Source organism: Narcine bancroftii, chromosome 6, assembly GCF_036971445.1.
Source record: "Narcine bancroftii isolate sNarBan1 chromosome 6, sNarBan1.hap1, whole genome shotgun sequence".
Classification (NCBI taxonomy): domain Eukaryota; kingdom Metazoa; phylum Chordata; class Chondrichthyes; order Torpediniformes; family Narcinidae; genus Narcine; species Narcine bancroftii.
The window spans coordinates 37,511,154-37,530,471 of record NC_091474.1 but is presented as its reverse complement, the minus strand read 5'-3'; the positions used below and the strand labels follow the sequence as shown (position 1 = coordinate 37,530,471).

The window sequence follows — 19,318 nt, the reverse complement described above, 5'->3', positions numbered from 1 at the left end:
GGAGTTTAATGCAGTGAAAACGATTTTATGGAAAAAAGGTTATAAATTCATGTTAAGACATCCAGCCATACTTAAAATATTTATACCCGGGAAGCAAAACAGACTGTTCTTGGATCCGGTGGAAGAACAAGAATTCGCAGAACGTTTGCAGGACTGATGAAGAGATGTAACAAGAATGAAGAATGGCAATAAAGTATATATAAAGATGAAAAAAAAATGTATATGTAAAAAACTAAAGAGGGAAAGGAGAAGGGAAGGAAGGGGAAAAAAGAGCTTTGTTATGTGTGTTTTTTTAAATTTTAAAAAGTTTTCTGGGGTAAAGGGAATAACCATCATTGAGAAATCAGTTGATACTTGTGAGCAAGATCGCAATCCAAATGGAAAGGGGAGTTGTGGTTGCCCAGAAAGGGATAAGGGGCAACTCAGAGAGTGGGAGAGCATTTGGGGTTAAGGTATTATTGAGTGTGGGAATTGTTGGGGTATTTTATGTTTTAAATGTGTTGTCGTACATTGAGTTTAATAAGTGAAAACTAAGAGATGAAAATGGGATGGAGGTGGCGAGTAGGTGGAAAAGAGGTGTAAGCAAGATATAAGATGGCCACGTTGAACTATATGACTAAACATTAATGGAATACATAACCAAATTAAAAGGAAGAGGCTACTAAATTTATTGAAGAAAGAAAAAATAGATATAGCATTTTTGCAGGAAATGCATCTAACCGAAGTGGAACATAACAAGTTAAAGAGAGACTGTGTAGGACACGTAGCAGAAGCATCATATAATTCAAAAGCTAGAGGTGTCGCCATATTAGCAAAAATATACCCATCAAAATAGAGGAGGAAATAATAGATCCAGCAGGATGGTATGTAATGATAAAGTATCAGATATATTCAGAATTTTGGAATTTGCTCAATATATATGCACCTAACAAAGAGGATCAAAAGTTTATGCAAGCTATTTTTTTTAAGATTGTAGATACGCAGGGGTCTATATTGATAGGAGGGGATTTTAACCTTAATTTGGACCCAATGTTGGATAAAACTGGACAAAAGACTAGCAAAAAGAATAAAGTAGCCAAATTTATGGTTAAATCAATGCAAGAAATGAAACTTATGGATATATGGAGGAGGCAGCACCCAAGGGAGAAGGAATATTCATATTTTTCGAGTAGGCATAAAACATACTCAAGGATTGATATGTTTTTGTTGTCGGCCCATATTCAAGGGAGAGTTAGGAAAACTGAGAATAAAGCTAGACTACTATCAGATTATTCACCCCTGTTAGGAATAGAACTGGAGGACATCCCACCAAGAACATATAGATCACACATGTCAAACTCTGGCCCGCGGGCCAAATTTGGCCTGCGATATAATTATATTTGGCCCGTAAGATCATATCAAAAATGTATTAGAGGTGGCCCGCTGGCCGCCGCGCCAGTATAGCACATGCACAGTAACCGCTGTGTCCCAGGGTGAGAGAGAGAGAGAAAAATCCTGGTCCTTGAAAAGTAGTGGTGGGTGGTTTTATAAACACGCTGTCGTGTCCCCCCGCCCACCCCCCCACCGCAGCGTGGCCTGGCCGGTGTCAGGCGAAGCCAAGGCCGCTTCCCAGCGCCCGGAACCCCAGTGGCACAGCGTTTCTTGGAGCTGCAGATGGAGTCGGGACGCCGGAGGGAAGATTGGGGCTCCCCGCCGGGCGATGGGGGCACCGGCCGCCCTGCGCCTTCCCACCAGATCAGCGGTGGGTGCCCGGAGTACACGTGGAGAGCGAGGCTGGTCGGGCAGGTAGGGTGGAACCCCACCGCCAATCTCGGGAGAGGCGTGGGCTGGATCAGGATTAGCCGCGCTCACCTGCTCCTCCACCGCTGACCGGGATCCCAGCGCGGTCCTGAGCGCGGAGACTGCCCTGGAAAAGTCCTGGGAAACCGGCACGGAAAGAAGAGCAGGGTCCATAGAACATTGCAGATCAGAAACAGGCCCTTCGGCCCTTTGACTCTACCTCGTGAAAACCCAACACTGGAGAAACTCAGTGGGTTAAACCATATCCTTTATCCAGCAGAGAGGTACCTGACAATGTTTGGCCCTTGATCCCCCTCATCAATGTATGAGCGAAAGTCTGTGGTTCTCGTAAAAACACCAGAAGGGAGAAACTCAGCAGGTCAAAGGGGGTCCGGGAAAAACTCAGCAGGTCAAAGGTGGGTCCGGTTGAAACTCAGCAGGTCAAAGGGGGGTCCGGTTGAAACTCAGCAGGTCAAGGGGGGTCCGGCAGAAACTCAGGGGGGGCCTGACCTCGCCAGGACCATTGCCCACTCCCCCTCCCTGCCGCAGGCCGACCCGCGACTCACGGTGATGGGGCCGCTGATCCGCCGAGATGCCGCCCTGCAGCGAGAGCCGATGCCCCCGCACTGTCGTTGTCCAACCCGATCGCCCGCAAACCCCGCCCTCCCGCACACAGGCCTGAGTAAGGATTATGAACTTTAATCTCAGGATAAAACAATCTTCCAATAGTTTCATGTCACAGTGATAAATATATTCCTGGTTAAAAATGGTCCTGCACCTGGATACAAGCTCATTAGGCATAAAACTTGAAAAGTGTGTAAATCAAAGGATATCTGTACCAATGGAAAAAGGGCATGGCAAATAACCCTGCTAGAGTTCATGCCCACAATCAGTCACCCATTTGATTGTTTCAGGAATCATGTTATTCTCCCACATTCTCAATAGCCCTCAGATTTTACTATTCGACAGCACACTAGCAACATTTGACAAATCCTCTATAGAGAAATATTATTTATTGAATATTTTATTTCTCATTTGTTAATGCTTCTTCTGGAAAGAGTTTATCCAAAACTATTATTAAACATTTATTTTAATAAGAAAAAGTTTAACATTACATATGTTGAAAGAAGAGAAAACATGCAGATGTTGTTGAAAATTTTCAATAAATATTTAGTTCGGCCCTCGACTTAGTCCAAGTTTTTAATTTTGGCCCTCCGTGAATTTGAGTTTGACACCCCTGATATAGATGGAGGTTAAACTCCATGCTACTTAAAGGGCAGGAATTTAGAGAGTTTATTGAACGCCAAATTAAAACATATTTTGAAGTAAACACAGAATCAGTCAAAGACAAATTTATATTATGGGATGTAATGAAAGCCTTCATTGAAGGAGAGATAATAAGTTATGTAACTAAGATGAAAAAGGATTGCAATCAGGAAATAGAGCAGTTGGAAAGGGAGATAGTAAGTACAGAAAAGGAACTAGTAAAAAGGGATATAACGAAAAAGAGAATTGGCAGACAAAAAAAACAAAACATTACAATGTATAAGGTGGAGAAGAACATAATGAAAACAAAGCAAAAGTATTACGAACTAGGAGATAAAAAACACAAAATACTAGCCTGGCAACTTAAAACAGAGCAAGCTAAAAGAACTGTATTGGCCTCAAGAAAAAAGGACAAACAAATTACATATACCCCACAGAGATTAATGAAAACTTTTAACGAATTTTATGAACAATTATACCAAACTGAGAATGAGGGGAAAAATGATAAAATAGAGGAGTTTTTAGCTAAAATTGAACTGCCGAAATTGTAAGAAGAGGAGCAAAACAAGCTGATAAAACCATTTGAAATAGATTAAGTACAGGATATATTAAAAAAGCTGCCGAACAATAAAACACCAGGAGAGGATGGATTTTCAAGAGAATTTTATAAAACATTTAAAGAGTTATTAATTCCTCCTCTCCTGGAAGTAATGAACCAGGTAAAAGAAACACAAAACTTGTCAGATTCATGTAAGACAGCAATAATTACAGTAATACCAAAGACTGGGAAGGATCCATTAACACCCGCATCATATAGACCAATATCTCTACTTAATTCAGATTATAATAGCAAAATTATTAGCAAACAGATTGGCCGACTGTGTACCAAAAGTAGTAAAACAAGATCAAACTGGATCACTCCTCAAAAATTAAAAGAATGGGATCCAACATTATCAGATCGATGTTTTCGCTGTAAGAAGGAAATGGAAACAACAATACATGCAATTTGGGCATGTTCGAAAGTGAGTACGTTTTGGGAAGAACTAAATCAGATGTTAAATAAAATCACAAAAAATATCATTCCAAGAAATCCAGAGATCTTTCTTTTAAGTAACATAAGAAGTAAAGAATTAGGCCTCAAATTGGATAAAGCACAAAAAAGATTCATTATGATAGCCTTAGCTGTAGCAAAAAAATGTATAATGTCAACTTGGAAAATGGAAGAGAGCATGAGAATACAGCAATGGTACATGGAAATTAATAAATGTATTCCATTGGAAAAAAATAACATAATTAAAAAAATAAAGTCACATTGTTTGAACAAATTTGGGAACCATACATGGAACATAACAGAGAGAGCTTGCCTACGACCTCCATCCCCTAAAATGATTAGAAGACAAAACTACTTGATTCAGTGTATAACAAATAGATGATGCATTTTTCTTGTTTGTTTTCCTTTGTGTCAAGATATTGTTTTATGGTTTTATTGTATTGTATATGTTGGATATTTATGGGTTTTGGAGGGGGGTGGGAAGAGGGGAGGGAGGGAGGGAAAGGGGGGAAAAAAGGGAGAAAATGCCACTGTCTGTATTTAATGAGAAACATTTGTACGTATTTGGTTGATATGGTTCACATTGTGAAAAATTTAAAAATTATAAGAAAAGAAAATAGAGATGACAATCGGGGAATCTTTTGGAATTCTCTATCCAGGAGGGTTGTAGAGGCTCATTGAACATTGGGAATGATCCAGACAGAATTTTGGGCATTGGGGGACTCAGGATATGGGGTCAGTGCAAGAAAGTAGAACTTTCTTTACAAACTCCAGAGCATGCGATAGCCTCATTCCTGCTTCTACTTGTGCTCATTGACACAAGTGTAAATATATTTTTAATCCCCTGAACTCCATATCACTTCCCTAAAAATCTGTGTATTTATATTAACAGATGCCCCTGACGTATCATACTGTTCCAACATCAATAGTCAATCAAGATTCATTAGGAACTGCTACTATAATTTATGAACAAGGTAAGTGAGATTGATGATAATTTTATTCAGTATTTTTGAAAGTAAAAGGCAAATCTTGACTCAAGGTCTTTTTAAATATGAGTAACTTTCTCAAACACGTATGTAGCACTATAATTTGAATTGGCATCATGCTTTTAATGGTGTGACATTTGTCAAGGCAGTTTATAGCTGAGAAATTGATCAAGCAAAAGGAAAAAAGAAATTCCAAGGAGCATCTTAAAGGAGGTTTGAAAGCTTGGGGTGTGAATCCCACTACATGAAGTCTGAATCTACTGGAGTAAATTACAAGACCAGAAAGGAAGGAATGCAGAGTTCTTCGAGGATGGATTATCAAGGGGGTGGGGAAAAGGACAGAGGAGAAAAGAGTAGGATTTCAATCTCTAGTCTTTAAAGGACCTGGAGCCAAATATGTCAGCAAATATATAAAGAGTGTATGTTTTTCACTTGGGCTCCAGTGCAGCTGATTAGAATGACCTTTAAAAGGTCTATACATGTATTAAGCTTGGATGGTTAAGGCTCAATCACTCCTCAATTCCTCATGAGAGGCTGGGATTTATTTATCACCCAAATATCTGATGTTTTGGAATCTATGTGACAACTCAATGTCTTTTTGTAGCTCCTAAGTTCTGATAACTGTCCAAAATCTGCTCACTCATGAATAGAAAAAAAAGATAACTGTGTAGTATATGATTTTTGATCTGTCAGGTACAAGTGAGTCATCAGAGATTGCAGCACAAAATGCCTTGGACCTCCTGCTTAATATGAGTACTCCAAGGGAGCTGGTTACAAATTCATTACAGGTATAGAACTTTGAAATTCCCACCTTTTTAATGAGTTGTATGTCTTTTAAGTTGTTTGATCTAAAATCTTGTCAGCCATTTAAAATGAAATAAATAAGTGCCTTAATATTTTCATGGGAAATTACACCCAAATATTATTTGCTTTGAACTTCATTTAGATTTCTTTCAAAACTGTAAGAAAAAAAAATCCAAGTCTTTCTCTGCAGGTTGAGTAATATCTTGGTGGGGGGCGGGGGGGGGATGAATCAAAAAGTGTTACTTTAGTTCAACAGAAATATTCATAACCTGAAGTATTTACCTTTGGTTTTTCTATGCACATGTGATCTGGAGTACATATTTCCAGTAATCACACCATTTCTATATATCAAAACTGTTGGCATTATCTGTTCCACCATAAAATTGTCCAAGATCTTTAAATTAAATGCAAACTGTGAAGCCTTGCACTTTGGTTCTTAAATCCATTTAGTTCGGTTTGTGCATGTACATTTCACAAGACTTTGAAGACTGAGTCAATTTGTTAGTGGAACACTTGATCCACTGGGGATGCCAAATTAAAACTTGATGTGGTATAAGGAAATTAATGGAACTCTAAATTTGGCATTTCACTTACAATCTCCATACTGCAAGCAAACATGGGCCACAAAAATGTTTGCCTAACTGTTCAATCAGATGCTGTTGATAGATGAATTACAGAAAAGTTGTGTAAACGTGGTGCGCTGTGAGACAGAATCAGACGCACAAAGTAAAGACTGTACAACAGGCTTTAATCCACAAAGACTTCCACAGAGCCAGGCTGGCTGTGGCTGCAGCAACTCTGAGCGAGGCCTCGGAGGCCGGCGCAGGCTTATATCCCGGAGGGTGATTGACACCCAACCGAGTGGGGCTTGATCCTTTCAGGCCGAATGACAGCCGGCCAGATGTAGTCCAGTCCCCTTACACTCCTGCAGGTATAGAGGTTGCCCCCTGCAGTAGGCCGGGGGTGTACCACCACATTCACCCCCTTTAAAATTGTCCCGGGGTGGGTGGGGGGGGTAGTAACAAGGAATCGGACCCACTATGTACATACAATATTTACAGGTTGAGACGATTCGGCGGCCGCCGGGGTCTCTGTGACTGTCGTAGGACTGGCTCCTGGTCAGCTTCTGGCGGCAGGGGTGTGTGTGGCTGGTGTGGTGCCGCGTGGAGAAGTGGCCAGGGGGGCTGGGGTCGATGTATGTGGGGTCGTATTGGATGGGTTGAGGGGTGGGTTCGTCTCCTAAGGCTGAAGCGGGCCCCTGGTGGTCAAGGAGGCCCTGTGTGCCCCATAGCTGCCTGGGGATGGCAATGTATGCCCAGTCAGCGTCGTCCTGGATTGGAGGGTGGCGTGTTGTGGTGGGTGCTCCTGCTGGTGCCAGGTCCCTGGTTGAGACTGTGTCCTCCCTGTCACTACTGAATCTAACGTAAGCATAGTTACGGTTTGCATGAAGGAAGAAAACTCTACCAGGGCTTCGGCCTTGTGTGTCCGTACATGCTTACGCAGAAGCACTGGTCCCGGGGAAGTAAGCTATGCTGGGAGTGACAATCTAGTCGTCAACCTCCTGGAGAATGAGAACAGGCATTCGTGAGTGGTCTCGTTGGTAGCCATGACCAAATAGCATGGAGTGCCTTGGGCAAAGTGTCCTGCCAGTACTCAACGGCCCAACCTTTTGACCTGAGAGCCAGGAAGACTGCCTTCCAGACCACTCCATTCTCACGTTCCACTTGCCCGTTGCCTCTCGGGTTATAGCTTGTCGTGCGACTGGTCGCGATGCCCCTCACTGTCAGGTACTGGCGCAGCTCATCGCTCATGAAACTAGACCCCCCGGCCGCTGTGGATGAAGGCAGGGTAGCCAAACTTGGTGAAAATCTGCCCCAAGGCCCTGATGACGGTGACCTTGGAGGTGTCCGGACAAGGGATGGTGAAAGGGAAGCGTGAGTACTCGTCCACTACTGTGAGGAAGTAGACTTTTCGGTTCGTGGAAGGCAAGGACCCTTTGAAGTCCAGAGACGCTTAAAAGGCCGAGTAGCCTTTACAACGTGGGCCTGGGTTGGGGTGGGGGGAGGGCAGAAGAAGTGGGGTTTACACTCCGCACAGACCCGTCAGGCCTCTGTCATGTCCCTGATAGTGTTCAGTAGATTTCGGGACTCGTGCAATGCCTGCAACCTGTCGTCATGCATCGGGGGAGTCGTTAAACAGGCAGTACTGGATGTCATAGCTGTAGGTTGCCAGCTCAACTCTCCAGCACAGGATCTTGTCGTTCTTGCTCTTGTGGGTAGTGTTAAATATGAAGCCACGGCCCACTGGTCTGCGACGAGTGTGAATCTCCTGCCGGCCAGGTAGTGGCAGACCGCTTCCACAATCGCCTGGGCTTCCTTTTCAATGGCGGAGTGCCCTAGCTCGGAGCTGTGGAGGGTCCTGGAGAAGAAGGCGACAGGGCGCTCCCATTGGTTGAGGGTAGCAGCGAGGGCCACCTCGGAGACATCACTCTCCACATGGAAGGGGGAGTCCTCATCCACAGCCTGCATCGTGACGACCGTGATATCTTGCCTGATGCAGGTGAAGGCTGCCTGCGCCTCAGGTGGGAGGGGAAAAGTTATTGGCTTGGGCCAGTGGGCGGACCTTGTCCGAGAAGTGAGGTACCCACTACGAGTAATAGGAGAATAGGCCCAGGCACCTGTGGAGGGCCTTTAGCGTGGGGGGGTGAGGGGTAACTCCATTAATGGGCGCATCCTTTCTGGATCTGGGCCGACGACTCCATGAGCCACGATGTACCCCAGGATGGTGAGGCGGGTGGTGCTGAACACACATTTCTACATGTTGTAAGTGAGGTTCAGCTCTGCGGCCATCTGGGTGAATTTTTCTAGGTTAGCATCGTAGTCCTGCTGGTCACGGCCGCAGATGGTGACGTTATCCAGATATGGGAACGTCGCCTTCAGCTTGTGCCGGTCTACCAAGCGATCCATCTCTCGCTGGAAGACAGAGACCCGTTCGTAACCCCAAAAGGTGGCCGTCCGCCTCAAAGGCAGTGTAGGGCTTGTCCTTTGGGTGGATAGGGATTTGGTGATATGCCGACTTCAGGTGAATCATGGAGAAAACCCGGTAGTGGGCTATCTCATTGACCATGTCAGCGATCTTCGGCAGGGGGTAAGCATCCAGCTGGGTGTATTGATTAATGGTCTGGCTGTAATCCACGACCATCCTTGGCTTACTTCCCCCTTTGACTACCAAGACTTGGGCTCTCCAAGGGATGTTACTAGGCTCTATAACTTCTTCCGCCAGGAGTCGCCGCACCTCCTCCTTGATGAAGTTCCTGTCTGCAGCACAATAGTGCCTACTTCTGGCGGTGATAGGTTTGCAGCCTAGTGCAAGATGTGGAAAGAGCGCCGGTGGGGTGATGCGCAGTGTGGAGAGGCCGCAGGTTGGCTGTGGCTGGTAGGTTGGTGTTCTGTGCAATGTGAGTGGAGGTTGGGGCCCCCCCGAAGGCAAGGGTGACACTCTGCAGGTGGCACTGGAAATCCAGGCCCAGGAGGAGTGATGTGCAGAGTTTGGGCATGACAAGGAGCCTGAATCCTGTGTAAGTCTCCCCTCCCACCATTATATCGACCAAGCAACACGCAACAGACTTATCCTTGGCGGCGAGAGCGATCGAGCAGGTGGTGGGGTGGACCTTTAACCTTAGGGAGTGGGCCACGCTCGGGTGAATGAAGCTCTCGGTGCTGCCACTGTCCAACAGGCACTTTGTTACCTGCCCGTTGACTCACACGTCCATTATAGAGTGCCCAAGTTCGTGGTGGATGTCCCTGATCAGCATGGAGTCAGAGTCGTCGCTATCCGGAGGAATAGGGAGTGTCGATAGGGTGGCCTGGTCATCGCCCGTGTTGACCACATCAACATCAGTCGTGAGGTGCTGCATGCGGTAGCCGATGGCCTCTGGAGGTGTGGGGAGTGTCGGTAGGGTGGCCTGGTCATCACCCATGTTGACCACGTTGCAGTCGGTCGTTGGGTGCGGTGTGCGGCAGCTGATGGTACCCGGAAGCATGGGGAGAGTTGGTAAGTCAGCCTGATCATCACCCGTGTTGACTACGTCATTCTGAACGTCGTTGGGGGCACTCTGTGTTGGGCGCTGCCTGGCCCAAGATGGTGGTGACACATGGGGGACCGCTGCATGTCTGGCCTCCTTCCCCAGCTGTACCTGCTGCGCCAGGGGAAGTGACATCGTCGCGTCGGCCGGCAGTGGCGTCGGCCGGCAGTGGCGTCGGCCGGCAGTGGCGTCGGCCGGCAGTGGCGTCGGCCGGCAGTGGCGTCGGCCGGCAGTGGCGTCGGCCGGCAGTGGCGTCGGCCGGCAGTGGCGTCGGCCGGCAGTGGCGTCGGCCGGCAGTGGCGTCGGCCGGCAGTGGCGTCGGCCGGCAGTGGCGTCGGCCGGCAGTGGCGTCGGCCGGCAGTGGCGTCGGCCGGCAGTGGCGTCGGCCGGCAGTGGCGTCGGCCGGCAGTGGCGTCGGCCGGCAGTGGCGTCGGCCGGCAGTGGCGTCGGCCGGCAGTGGCGTCGGCCGGCAGTGGCGTCGGCCGGCAGTGGCGTCGGCCGGCAGTGGCGTCGGCCGGCAGTGGCGTCGGCCGGCAGTGGCGTCGGCCGGCAGTGGCGTCGGCCGGCAGTGGCGTCGGCCGGCAGTGGCGTCGGCCGGCAGTGGCGTCGGCCGGCAGTGGCGTCGGCCGGCAGTGGCGTCGGCCGGCAGTGGCGTCGGCCGGCAGTGGCGTCGGCCGGCAGTGGCGTCGGCCGGCAGTGGCGTCGGCCGGCAGTGGCGTCGGCCGGCTGTGGCGTCGGCCGGCTGTGGCGTCGGCCGGCTGTGGCGTCGGCCGGCTGTGGCGTCGGCCGGCTGTGGCGTCGGCCGGCTGTGGCGTCGGCCGGCTGTGGCGTCGGCCGGCTGTGGCGTCGGCCGGCTGTGGCGTCGGCCGGCTGTGGCGTCGGCCGGCTGTGGCGTCGGCCGGCTGTGGCGTCGGCCGGCTGTGGCGTCGGCCGGCTGTGGCGTCGGCCGGCTGTGGCGTCGGCCGGCTGTGGCGTCGGCCGGCTGTGGCGTCGGCCGGCTGTGGCGTCGGCCGGCTGTGGCGTCGGCCGGCTGTGGCGTCGGCCGGCTGTGGCGTCGGCCGGCTGTGGCGTCGGCCGGCTGTGGCGTCGGCCGGCTGTGGCGTCGGCCGGCTGTGGCGTCGGCCGGCTGTGGCGTCGGCCGGCTGTGGCGTCGGCCGGCTGTGGCGTCGGCCGGCTGTGGCGTCGGCCGGCTGTGGCGTCGGCCGGCTGTGGCGTCGGCCGGCTGTGGCGTCGGCCGGCTGTGGCGTCGGCCGGCTGTGGCGTCGGCCGGCTGTGGCGTCGGCCGGCTGTGGCGTCGGCCGGCTGTGGCGTCGGCCGGCTGTGGCGTCGGCCGGCTGTGGCGTCGGCCGGCTGTGGCGTCACTGTGGTTCTCAGTGAGCGGCGAGAGCGGGGGCTGGTGCAGATGCTCGGGGCAAATGCTGTCACTGGCGGGCCTGGATGTTGCGCGGTCGAAGTCAGGGAAGGGGAAAGTCATTGCAGGGACAATGACGCCGCCCGGCACGCGCACGTGGGGGAGGTAATAGAGGGCCGCTGAGCTGTCGGCATGTTTAGAGAGGCACACTTCTGCAAAGTGGCCTTTCTTACCTCATTGGGAATAATACTGGTTCCTAGCTGGGCAGTTTTGGTGCAATCGTCGCTCTGACCCACACCAGGACCCATAGTACTTACAGGGGCGCTGGGCGCCTGCCGCAGTAACATTTCCTCCCCAGCTCGGCCTGGGGCTGCAGCTGCAGTGTGAGAGGGCCATGAGGGAGCCTGGGGAAACCTGGAATCAAAGGCTTCGACATGCAGGACTGCTGCTTCCACAGTACAAGTTTGGACCACTTCCACAGTCCTAGTTAGGGCATAGATGTTGTCTTCCAGCAGCTTCTGCCGGATGGCCCTCAAGCGTAGCCCTTGGATGAAGGCATCCCGGATCAGCCTCTCGACCTCCTCTACACCTACGCCAGGTTCATACCAAGAAATCCATTATTGTAACACATACTTTCATTTTGGCATCGTGTGTTTACAGATGCTCCTCTAGTTACGATGGGGTTATGTTCCAATAGACCCATTGTAAGTGGAAAAATTGTAAGTTGAAAAAAAACGTGCACCTACCAAACACTGTAGCCTAGTCTACCTTAAACGTGCTCAGAACACTTATTGTAGCCTACAGCTGGGGAAATGTATCTAAAACAAAGCCTATTTTATAATTAAATGTTGAATATCTTTATTTCCACATTTAAACAAAACAATTTTTAATCATAAAATATAGTGCCAGCGTACCATCATAACTTCGAAAAATCATTAAGTCAAGCCATCGAAAGTAGAAGAGCATTTGCATTGCAAGCTGCTAAGGTGGTATTACATGTTGAAGCACAAGCTACTGAAAGCTGTTTTGAGAAATTGTATATACTCCTGGAGCCAAAGCACATTTTATGTTGAGCTGATCCTTCTTCTCAAATTGAATTAATTGGATGTTGTGCTGTCATCTTTTGATAATAGATGAGACTAATGACTCTGGTCAGAGGGAAATAATGCCAATGCATCTCCAGACATTTTTCCCATCTTAAATGTCAACACCTGATTGTGGTGCATATGTCCTGAACTTGCTGTTAGATGTTTTTGGGGCTTTTCCCTTTGAGTCCAGCTCAGATAGAGAGGTTGCAGCAGTTCCTCCACCATTACAGTCGTGTCCAGTCAGTATTGGAGCTGGCATGAGGATTGGTCCTCTATTGACTTTAATGGAAGGAATGATTAGGCAAGATTAATTCAAGTGTCAGTTCAGATAATTTTGGTGTTTGTTTCTGATACTACGTTAATTTCCAAACATTTTCAAATATTTCTGGCGTTTGTGACCAGATACGGAGTATCTGTTTTGGCTCAGTAGATGTATCTTTCTTTGGCTTGGCTTTGTGGACGAAGATTTATGGAGGGGGTAAAAAGTCCACGTCAGCTGCAGGCACGTTTGTGGCTGACAAGTCCGATGCGGGACAGGCAGACACAGTTGAAGCGGCTGCAGGGGAAAATTGGTGGGTTGGGGTTGGGTGTTGGGTTTTTCCTCCTTTGCCTTTTGTCAGTGAGGTGGGCTCTGCGGTCTTCTTCAAAGGAGGTTGCTGCCCGCCGAACTGTGAGGCGCCAAGATGCACGGTTTGAGGCGTTATCAGCCCACTGGCAGTGGTCAATGGGGCAGGCACCAAGAGATTTCTTTAGGCAGTCCTTGTACCTTTTCTTTGGTGCACCTCTGTCACAGTGGCCAGTGGAGAGCTCGCCATAGAACACGATCTTGGGAAGGCGATGGTCCTCCATTCTGGAGACGTGACCCATCCAGCGCAGCTGGATCTTCAGCAGCGTGGACTCGATGCTGTCGACCTCTGCCATCTCGAGTACTTCGACGTTAGGGATGAAAGCGCTCCAATGGATGTTGGATGGAGCGGAGACAACGCTGGTGGAAGCGTTCTAGGAGCCGTAGGTGGTGCCGGTAGAGGACCCATGATTCGGAGCCGAACAGGAGTGTGGGTATGACAACAGCTATACTGTATGTATACTGGGCAAACAAATACTCAGATGATAGGTTATTGACAGGGAAAGAGGGATCTGTTTTTCTCTCTCCAAAGATGTTGTCTGGCCTGCTGAGTCTTTTCAGAATTGGTGTATGTTTCAAACACTTTTGTTTGAATGCTGGCCTTTGAGAAATTTCACTCCAGTTTCAAGGCATCATCCATCATTGCATGGACCATGTCCTTTCATCATCTGCTTAATTTTAAATTAATTTCAATGTGCTTTTATTCATGCAGGAGCAAATTAGAAATACCATACAAAGTTGATGTTCGAAACCACAGGCGATTTGTTAAAACTGATGCACATCAGGAAACCAGTCAAAGCAGGTCTCCTGCACATGATTTTGGTAGAGGTTTTCTACTCTCAATGGACACAATTCCAGAAACTTAATTAACTTAGTTTTACTCTTTTGATTACAAAATGAGAGTTACAAAGATGTAATTACTGGCAAGATAAAGATTGATTACAGAATAGGATGTTTATTTATCTACAAGTTTAAATTGGTTAACAATAGGTCTAAGTTTCTGTTTACAACAATGGTGCATGTTATTGTAATTTACTCAACAATAAATTCAATTTCCTATCAACAGCAAAGGGTGTGCATTATAACATAATACATTGTGAGCCTGAAATTGCGTGCTGTCATTAATGTATTTCATGGCTCTACTCCTGGGCCTGTCTTTGGTTCCCTGTTATCACATTAGCCCAATCCATTTCCCTCTTTACTAGATATAGCCCTCACAATTCTTTCCCCTACAACAATTCTTTTCATGTGGACTCATTATTCCTGGGGATTGCATCACTAAAGTGCCTACTTCTTCTGGTGATTAAATGGTAAAAGAAAAATGTTTTTTTAAGATTATCCATTTCAAAATTGAACATATTGTGTAAAATTCTGGGATTTTTTTTAATGGTGATTCAAACCTATGCTCTTTTTCTCAAAATATTTCCACCAAGGTGACACTCTGCTGAGCCCCAGTGTTCCCTCATTATGAATCTGGAATTATAATTATTAATGGATGCTTTCTTTCCTCACCCCCCCGTGTTCAATTATTGTTGCTCTGAACTAAAACATTGTCAATAAGGTACATTCACAGAACTATTTGGCTTGTTTCTTGTTCCTAGGTAGCAGTTCTAAAGTCTGATGGTACAGTTCAAGACCAGTCCTCCCAAGAATCTCAAGACCACGAGGAGGAACAGATGACCATGTCACCTCAACACAAAATCGTTGCACTTCATGTGAGTGAACATGGTGAAACTGTGGTGCAGGAGATGTATGAAACTACAACCATAGATAGCACTGGAATCCCTCAGGTCACCATCAGCCCTTACACCAATGGCACAGAATATAATATTGTCGCACCAGGAAGTGAGGAGATGCAACACACCACCACAGTTTACAGGTAACACAATATCAAGACTCAGTTTCCTGTTTTTTTTAAACAAATAAATACATAAATACATCGATTTGGTTTTTTTTGTATCACTTCCAAATGGATCTCATTGTATATAAAGTGTATGATGAAAATATTGCTTTGCCTTCTCACTAATACATGGCAAAAATGTATATTTTTTGGATAATTTCACAAAGGTTTATCCAGCAAATCCAATTTGGATACTATACACATTCTTCTACTCACTTCACGAGACTGGATAGATTGGTTTGTACAATTATCCAATCCTGATCTACCTCTGACTGGCATTAAGAAGCAAATCAAGTAAATTCCAAGGGCAATTGTAACAAGCATTCCTTTGGCAGCTCCCTACTTTTTAAAAAAAAATTTAGACATATAGCATTGTAACAAGTCATTTTGGCCCACGGGCCCGTGCTGCCTTCTTGCATCCAATTAACCTACAGCCCCAGTACATTTCGAATGGTGGGAGGAAACTAGAACCCCCCCCCCACCCCCCCCAAGGGAAAACCCAGGCAGACACAGGAGAAAATACCAACTCCTTGCAGACAGAGTGGGATTCTAACCCCAGTCTCGATCACTGGCGCTGTAACAGCGTTGTGCTAATCACGCAGTCTCATGGTTTTTTGGTTTAGTATCATACACTCAATACGTACAGCACGTCTGGTTTTGATTCATCTAATTCATTCTTTTCATTTAATCAGTTCATTGTAAATAATATGTTGCACTTGCCTTGCTGTCTTTTTAGGTGACAATGGATAGCTTAATTGCCAAGTTTATTAAATGCGGCTTTTTACGATACAAATTGACTGTTTATTAGGATTACAATGGCAAACTTTGTAAAATCAACCAGTTCTTATTTTTCATGATTCATCAAATTCACTTTTATAACTTTTGTAAACAACAAAATCTTGACTATTTCTATGAGTTTAATGGCAGTGCTATCAATGGAATCTTCTTCTGTTGCTTCAGTTTACTTTGTGTTTCATCCTCAGTGGCTCCAATGGCAGCGGAGATGTCTCTCACACTGTGTTGGTCAGTGGCGATGAATTGAAGCAACATCAGGGTCGTTTCATCATGACCACGAACCTCCAGGGGAACCAGTTTCAGCAGATTGAGGTATGTGGTAAAGTGCTCCTCTTCTCTGTTCTCCAGGATTTGATACTGCATTGGATACATGTTGCTGGACTAAAATTGCAGTCCTAATTTTTTTAAAAAGCTGATGCTATGAAATTGTCATAACAATCTAATTTGTTCATTGGTGTCTGTGAGGAAATGCACTGTCCTTTCTTGAACTGACTGCCAACATTCTTTAAAGCATTTGTGTAGGCTGCTCAGTCATTAAAATCTCAATAGAATGCCACGTACTGCAGCTGTTCCAGGATGAATGCTGACTACTGGTTTCTTGGCAAAGTCCATGCCTCAATTATGTTTTTTTTCCAAATCTACCTAAAGCCATCTATAATAATTTCTGAGGCTTCTCTCTGAGATATTCCAGGATCAACAAGGTGTCAATTTGAGTTGTAAATGAGGAAGATAGCATGAGCTTTTAGTATTGTACATAACATATGGACGTTATTGGCTGTGTTCACGCTCATTGTCCATCCCTAATTGTTCTTGAATAGTTTGTCAACTATGTTCAGATGTCTGGGGGGAAAAAAATATGATGGCGCTGCAGGAGCAGCCGTGACAGCAGTGCTGCTGTTAGCGTGGACCCGGGAGAGTGGAGACACAGTGCTGCTCCAAAGGGTTCAACCATTTGGTCCTAATGGCAGTGACTCTGTACAGGTGCTAAAATGTCTGTTTAAAGGTATTATTAAACTAAAATCCTTCAACCACGAGTCTCCGTCCAAAATGTGGCACCTATATCCACAAAGATTGTCGACTCTGGGGAGCAGCTGACTAGCAGAAGGCACTGGGAACTGGGAGAACACCCCCATTGAGAAGGAGAAGCAGAGGAGATAACTACAGGACAGTGGCCATGGCAGCTGACCAGTATGGGTCTCAGTGGCTACTGATGATATGGTCAGGGACCCACATGGGCTGTGGGCTGCTGGAAATTGGCTCATGGGAATCAGCTATTATAGAGTCAGGATTTGAGAGGGTGCTGAGGGCAAGAAGGGCTCCCAAGGGCCTTGGGTGCTAAAGGCTTGCTAATCGTGTTAGAGGTTTTGATGTGGAGCTCAGGTGTCCAATGGATCAAACAGGATTCTGTACTGCTGCAGAGGCTGCGGAAGTGTTGGAGGAGGCTCCATGGACCCTCAGTGATTCTGAAGGGTATCTCTTTTGCTTCTCTTCCTCTTACTATAAGGGGTTTCGGGTGACGCTCATGACGACTCTGTGTGCCTTGCGGCAGGTAGAAAGCAATTTTGTTTAATATTCATGTTCTGTACTATTACATGACAATAAAGGAATCTCGAGTTGCATGCAGACCAGAAAAGACAAGACTGGGAAATTTCCTTCTCTGACATTTGTGAATCGTATGGAATTTCATTGTTGCTGTTACTGAGAGCACTTTATTTATTTTAATTCCCAGACTGTGTTTATTTGTGTGATTCTGCCATGTTGGTATTCAAACTTAAGGATCAGTGATTCAGAAATTTAGCAGTCAGTTCAGGAATTTTCCCTCTGGTTCTTTTCTTGAGAATGCCCAGAGATTAACGTAGTGTGGATCTTGGTTATCGGCTGAAATTTACTATGTTCCCCATTGCCAATAATGTTGATCATGTGGACTGCAAGATTCCTCTTGTGGGTCACTACCAGAAATGCCCTTGGGAGAGTCTATTTAGAAAGTTCCTGTCCCATCCCAAAGGGGAAAAGGAACTGAAAATGGCCAAGTCACAATCATCAACTTTTCTTGAGGACTGCTGCCCTTTTGAAATTGGCTTTTAAAATAATAATGTTCCCCGTTGTATTGTGTACTAAGTTGCTGTTTATAATCCATCCCTCTTTATGTGCCTGCATATCCTCAAGTTATATTAAAAAAAATCTATGGAAGATCAGCTGTCCACTGCATCTATTCCAAATAATTTATGGCACCAAGTGACAATGTTGCATTGCAAAGTGTTGATTTGAAAGATTTTTCTCCAAATTATTATTATTTTTTTATTTAGAGCTGCAGCACAGCAACAGGCCCTTCCGGCCAACGAGCCCCCACTGCCCAAATACACCCATGTGACCAATTAACCTACTGACGCCGTGTATCTGTGGAATGCGGGACAAACCCCATGCAGACACAGGGAGAAACTATAAATTCTTTACAGACAGGGCTTGATTTGAACCTGGATCACTAGTGCTGTCATAGCATTTGTGCTAACTATGCCACCTTTGTAATGTAAGAACATTAAAAACTAGCAGTGCCATGTATCAGTACATGACTACATTTTGGGGTCTGAACACCCGGATGGAATGGTTAAGGGCATGCAGTCACATTCAGCCCCATGTTTTGGGAGACTGGCAGGTGGTGGAGGGGGGTTGGGGAGCTTTTCAGGCTGAGGATGGTCAGAAGGGAAGGGAGAAAAGTTGGAGGGAAATGCAAGAGCTATTCAGAAAAGTATTCTTTGACTATCTTCAAGGTTTTTTGATTAGACCGAGAGCTGCTGTATTTCGTTATGCTACTCGAGTGACTCGCAACCATAGATCCATTCATTGCTCAAAGGTCTGTGAAGGGACCATTTTAAAAATTCTACTTTTCATTTCCCAGTTTGCAGGTGACGTCACCTCTCCCCCTGTTGATTCTAGCCTGCAGTCTCAAATGAAGAAGTTCTCCTGCAAAATTTGCACTGCCTCATTTCATGGTCGAGCAGAGATGGAGAGTCACAAGAGAGCACATGCGGGTGAACATGGGTTCAAATGTCTTGATTGTAACTTTGCAGCCAACACGTGGCCGGAGGTTCGGGTAAGTATTCCAGTCCTCTCCAGATTACTTTTAATATTTTAGCACTTTCGTCAGATGGCTGTTAACCTTTTGTTATTATCCACTTTGGCCTCATTTATACATTTCTCAAATTTTTGTTTATTCAGAATTAAACGGAAACTGAATTAAAGTAACATGAATGCCATTTAGCTTTTGAAGAACAATTCAGTTGATCTGATTCCCTAACGCTTTCCCTATCGTCCTGCGGGATTTTGTTTTGCCTTCGAGCACTTTTGCTAACCCTTTTATGAAAAAACCAGTTGCACATGTTTCATCGCCACCTTCACATTGTGAATTCCATGTTAAAACAACTTGTATAAAGATGATTGATTTAACTTTCTGCCTTCTGGTTCTCAATCATTTCGCTCATGTAAACATCTTACGATTTTTTTGAGCCCCCTTAACAAATTGCATGTCTGTTCAAAAAAAAAGCGCAGCTAGCTTTTTGAGTCCAATATATGGTTTCTGAAGCTGTTGGTG

General features: G+C 46.4%; 1 protein-coding gene across 3 annotated transcripts in view; it reads left to right on the top strand.

Moving 5' to 3' along the window:
- Nucleotides 1–19,318, top strand: part of znf335 (zinc finger protein 335) — a 91,231-nt gene that overhangs the window by 55,710 nt on the left and 16,203 nt on the right. For all 3 annotated transcript variants that reach the window (XM_069884652.1, XM_069884653.1, XM_069884655.1), the window contains 5 exons: nucleotides 4,989–5,070; nucleotides 5,776–5,870; nucleotides 14,636–14,913; nucleotides 15,918–16,041; nucleotides 18,626–18,820. In XM_069884652.1, coding sequence (XP_069740753.1) covers nucleotides 4,989–5,070; nucleotides 5,776–5,870; nucleotides 14,636–14,913; nucleotides 15,918–16,041; nucleotides 18,626–18,820 — 774 coding nt within the window. The remainder of the gene's footprint in view (nucleotides 1–4,988; nucleotides 5,071–5,775; nucleotides 5,871–14,635; nucleotides 14,914–15,917; nucleotides 16,042–18,625; nucleotides 18,821–19,318) is intronic.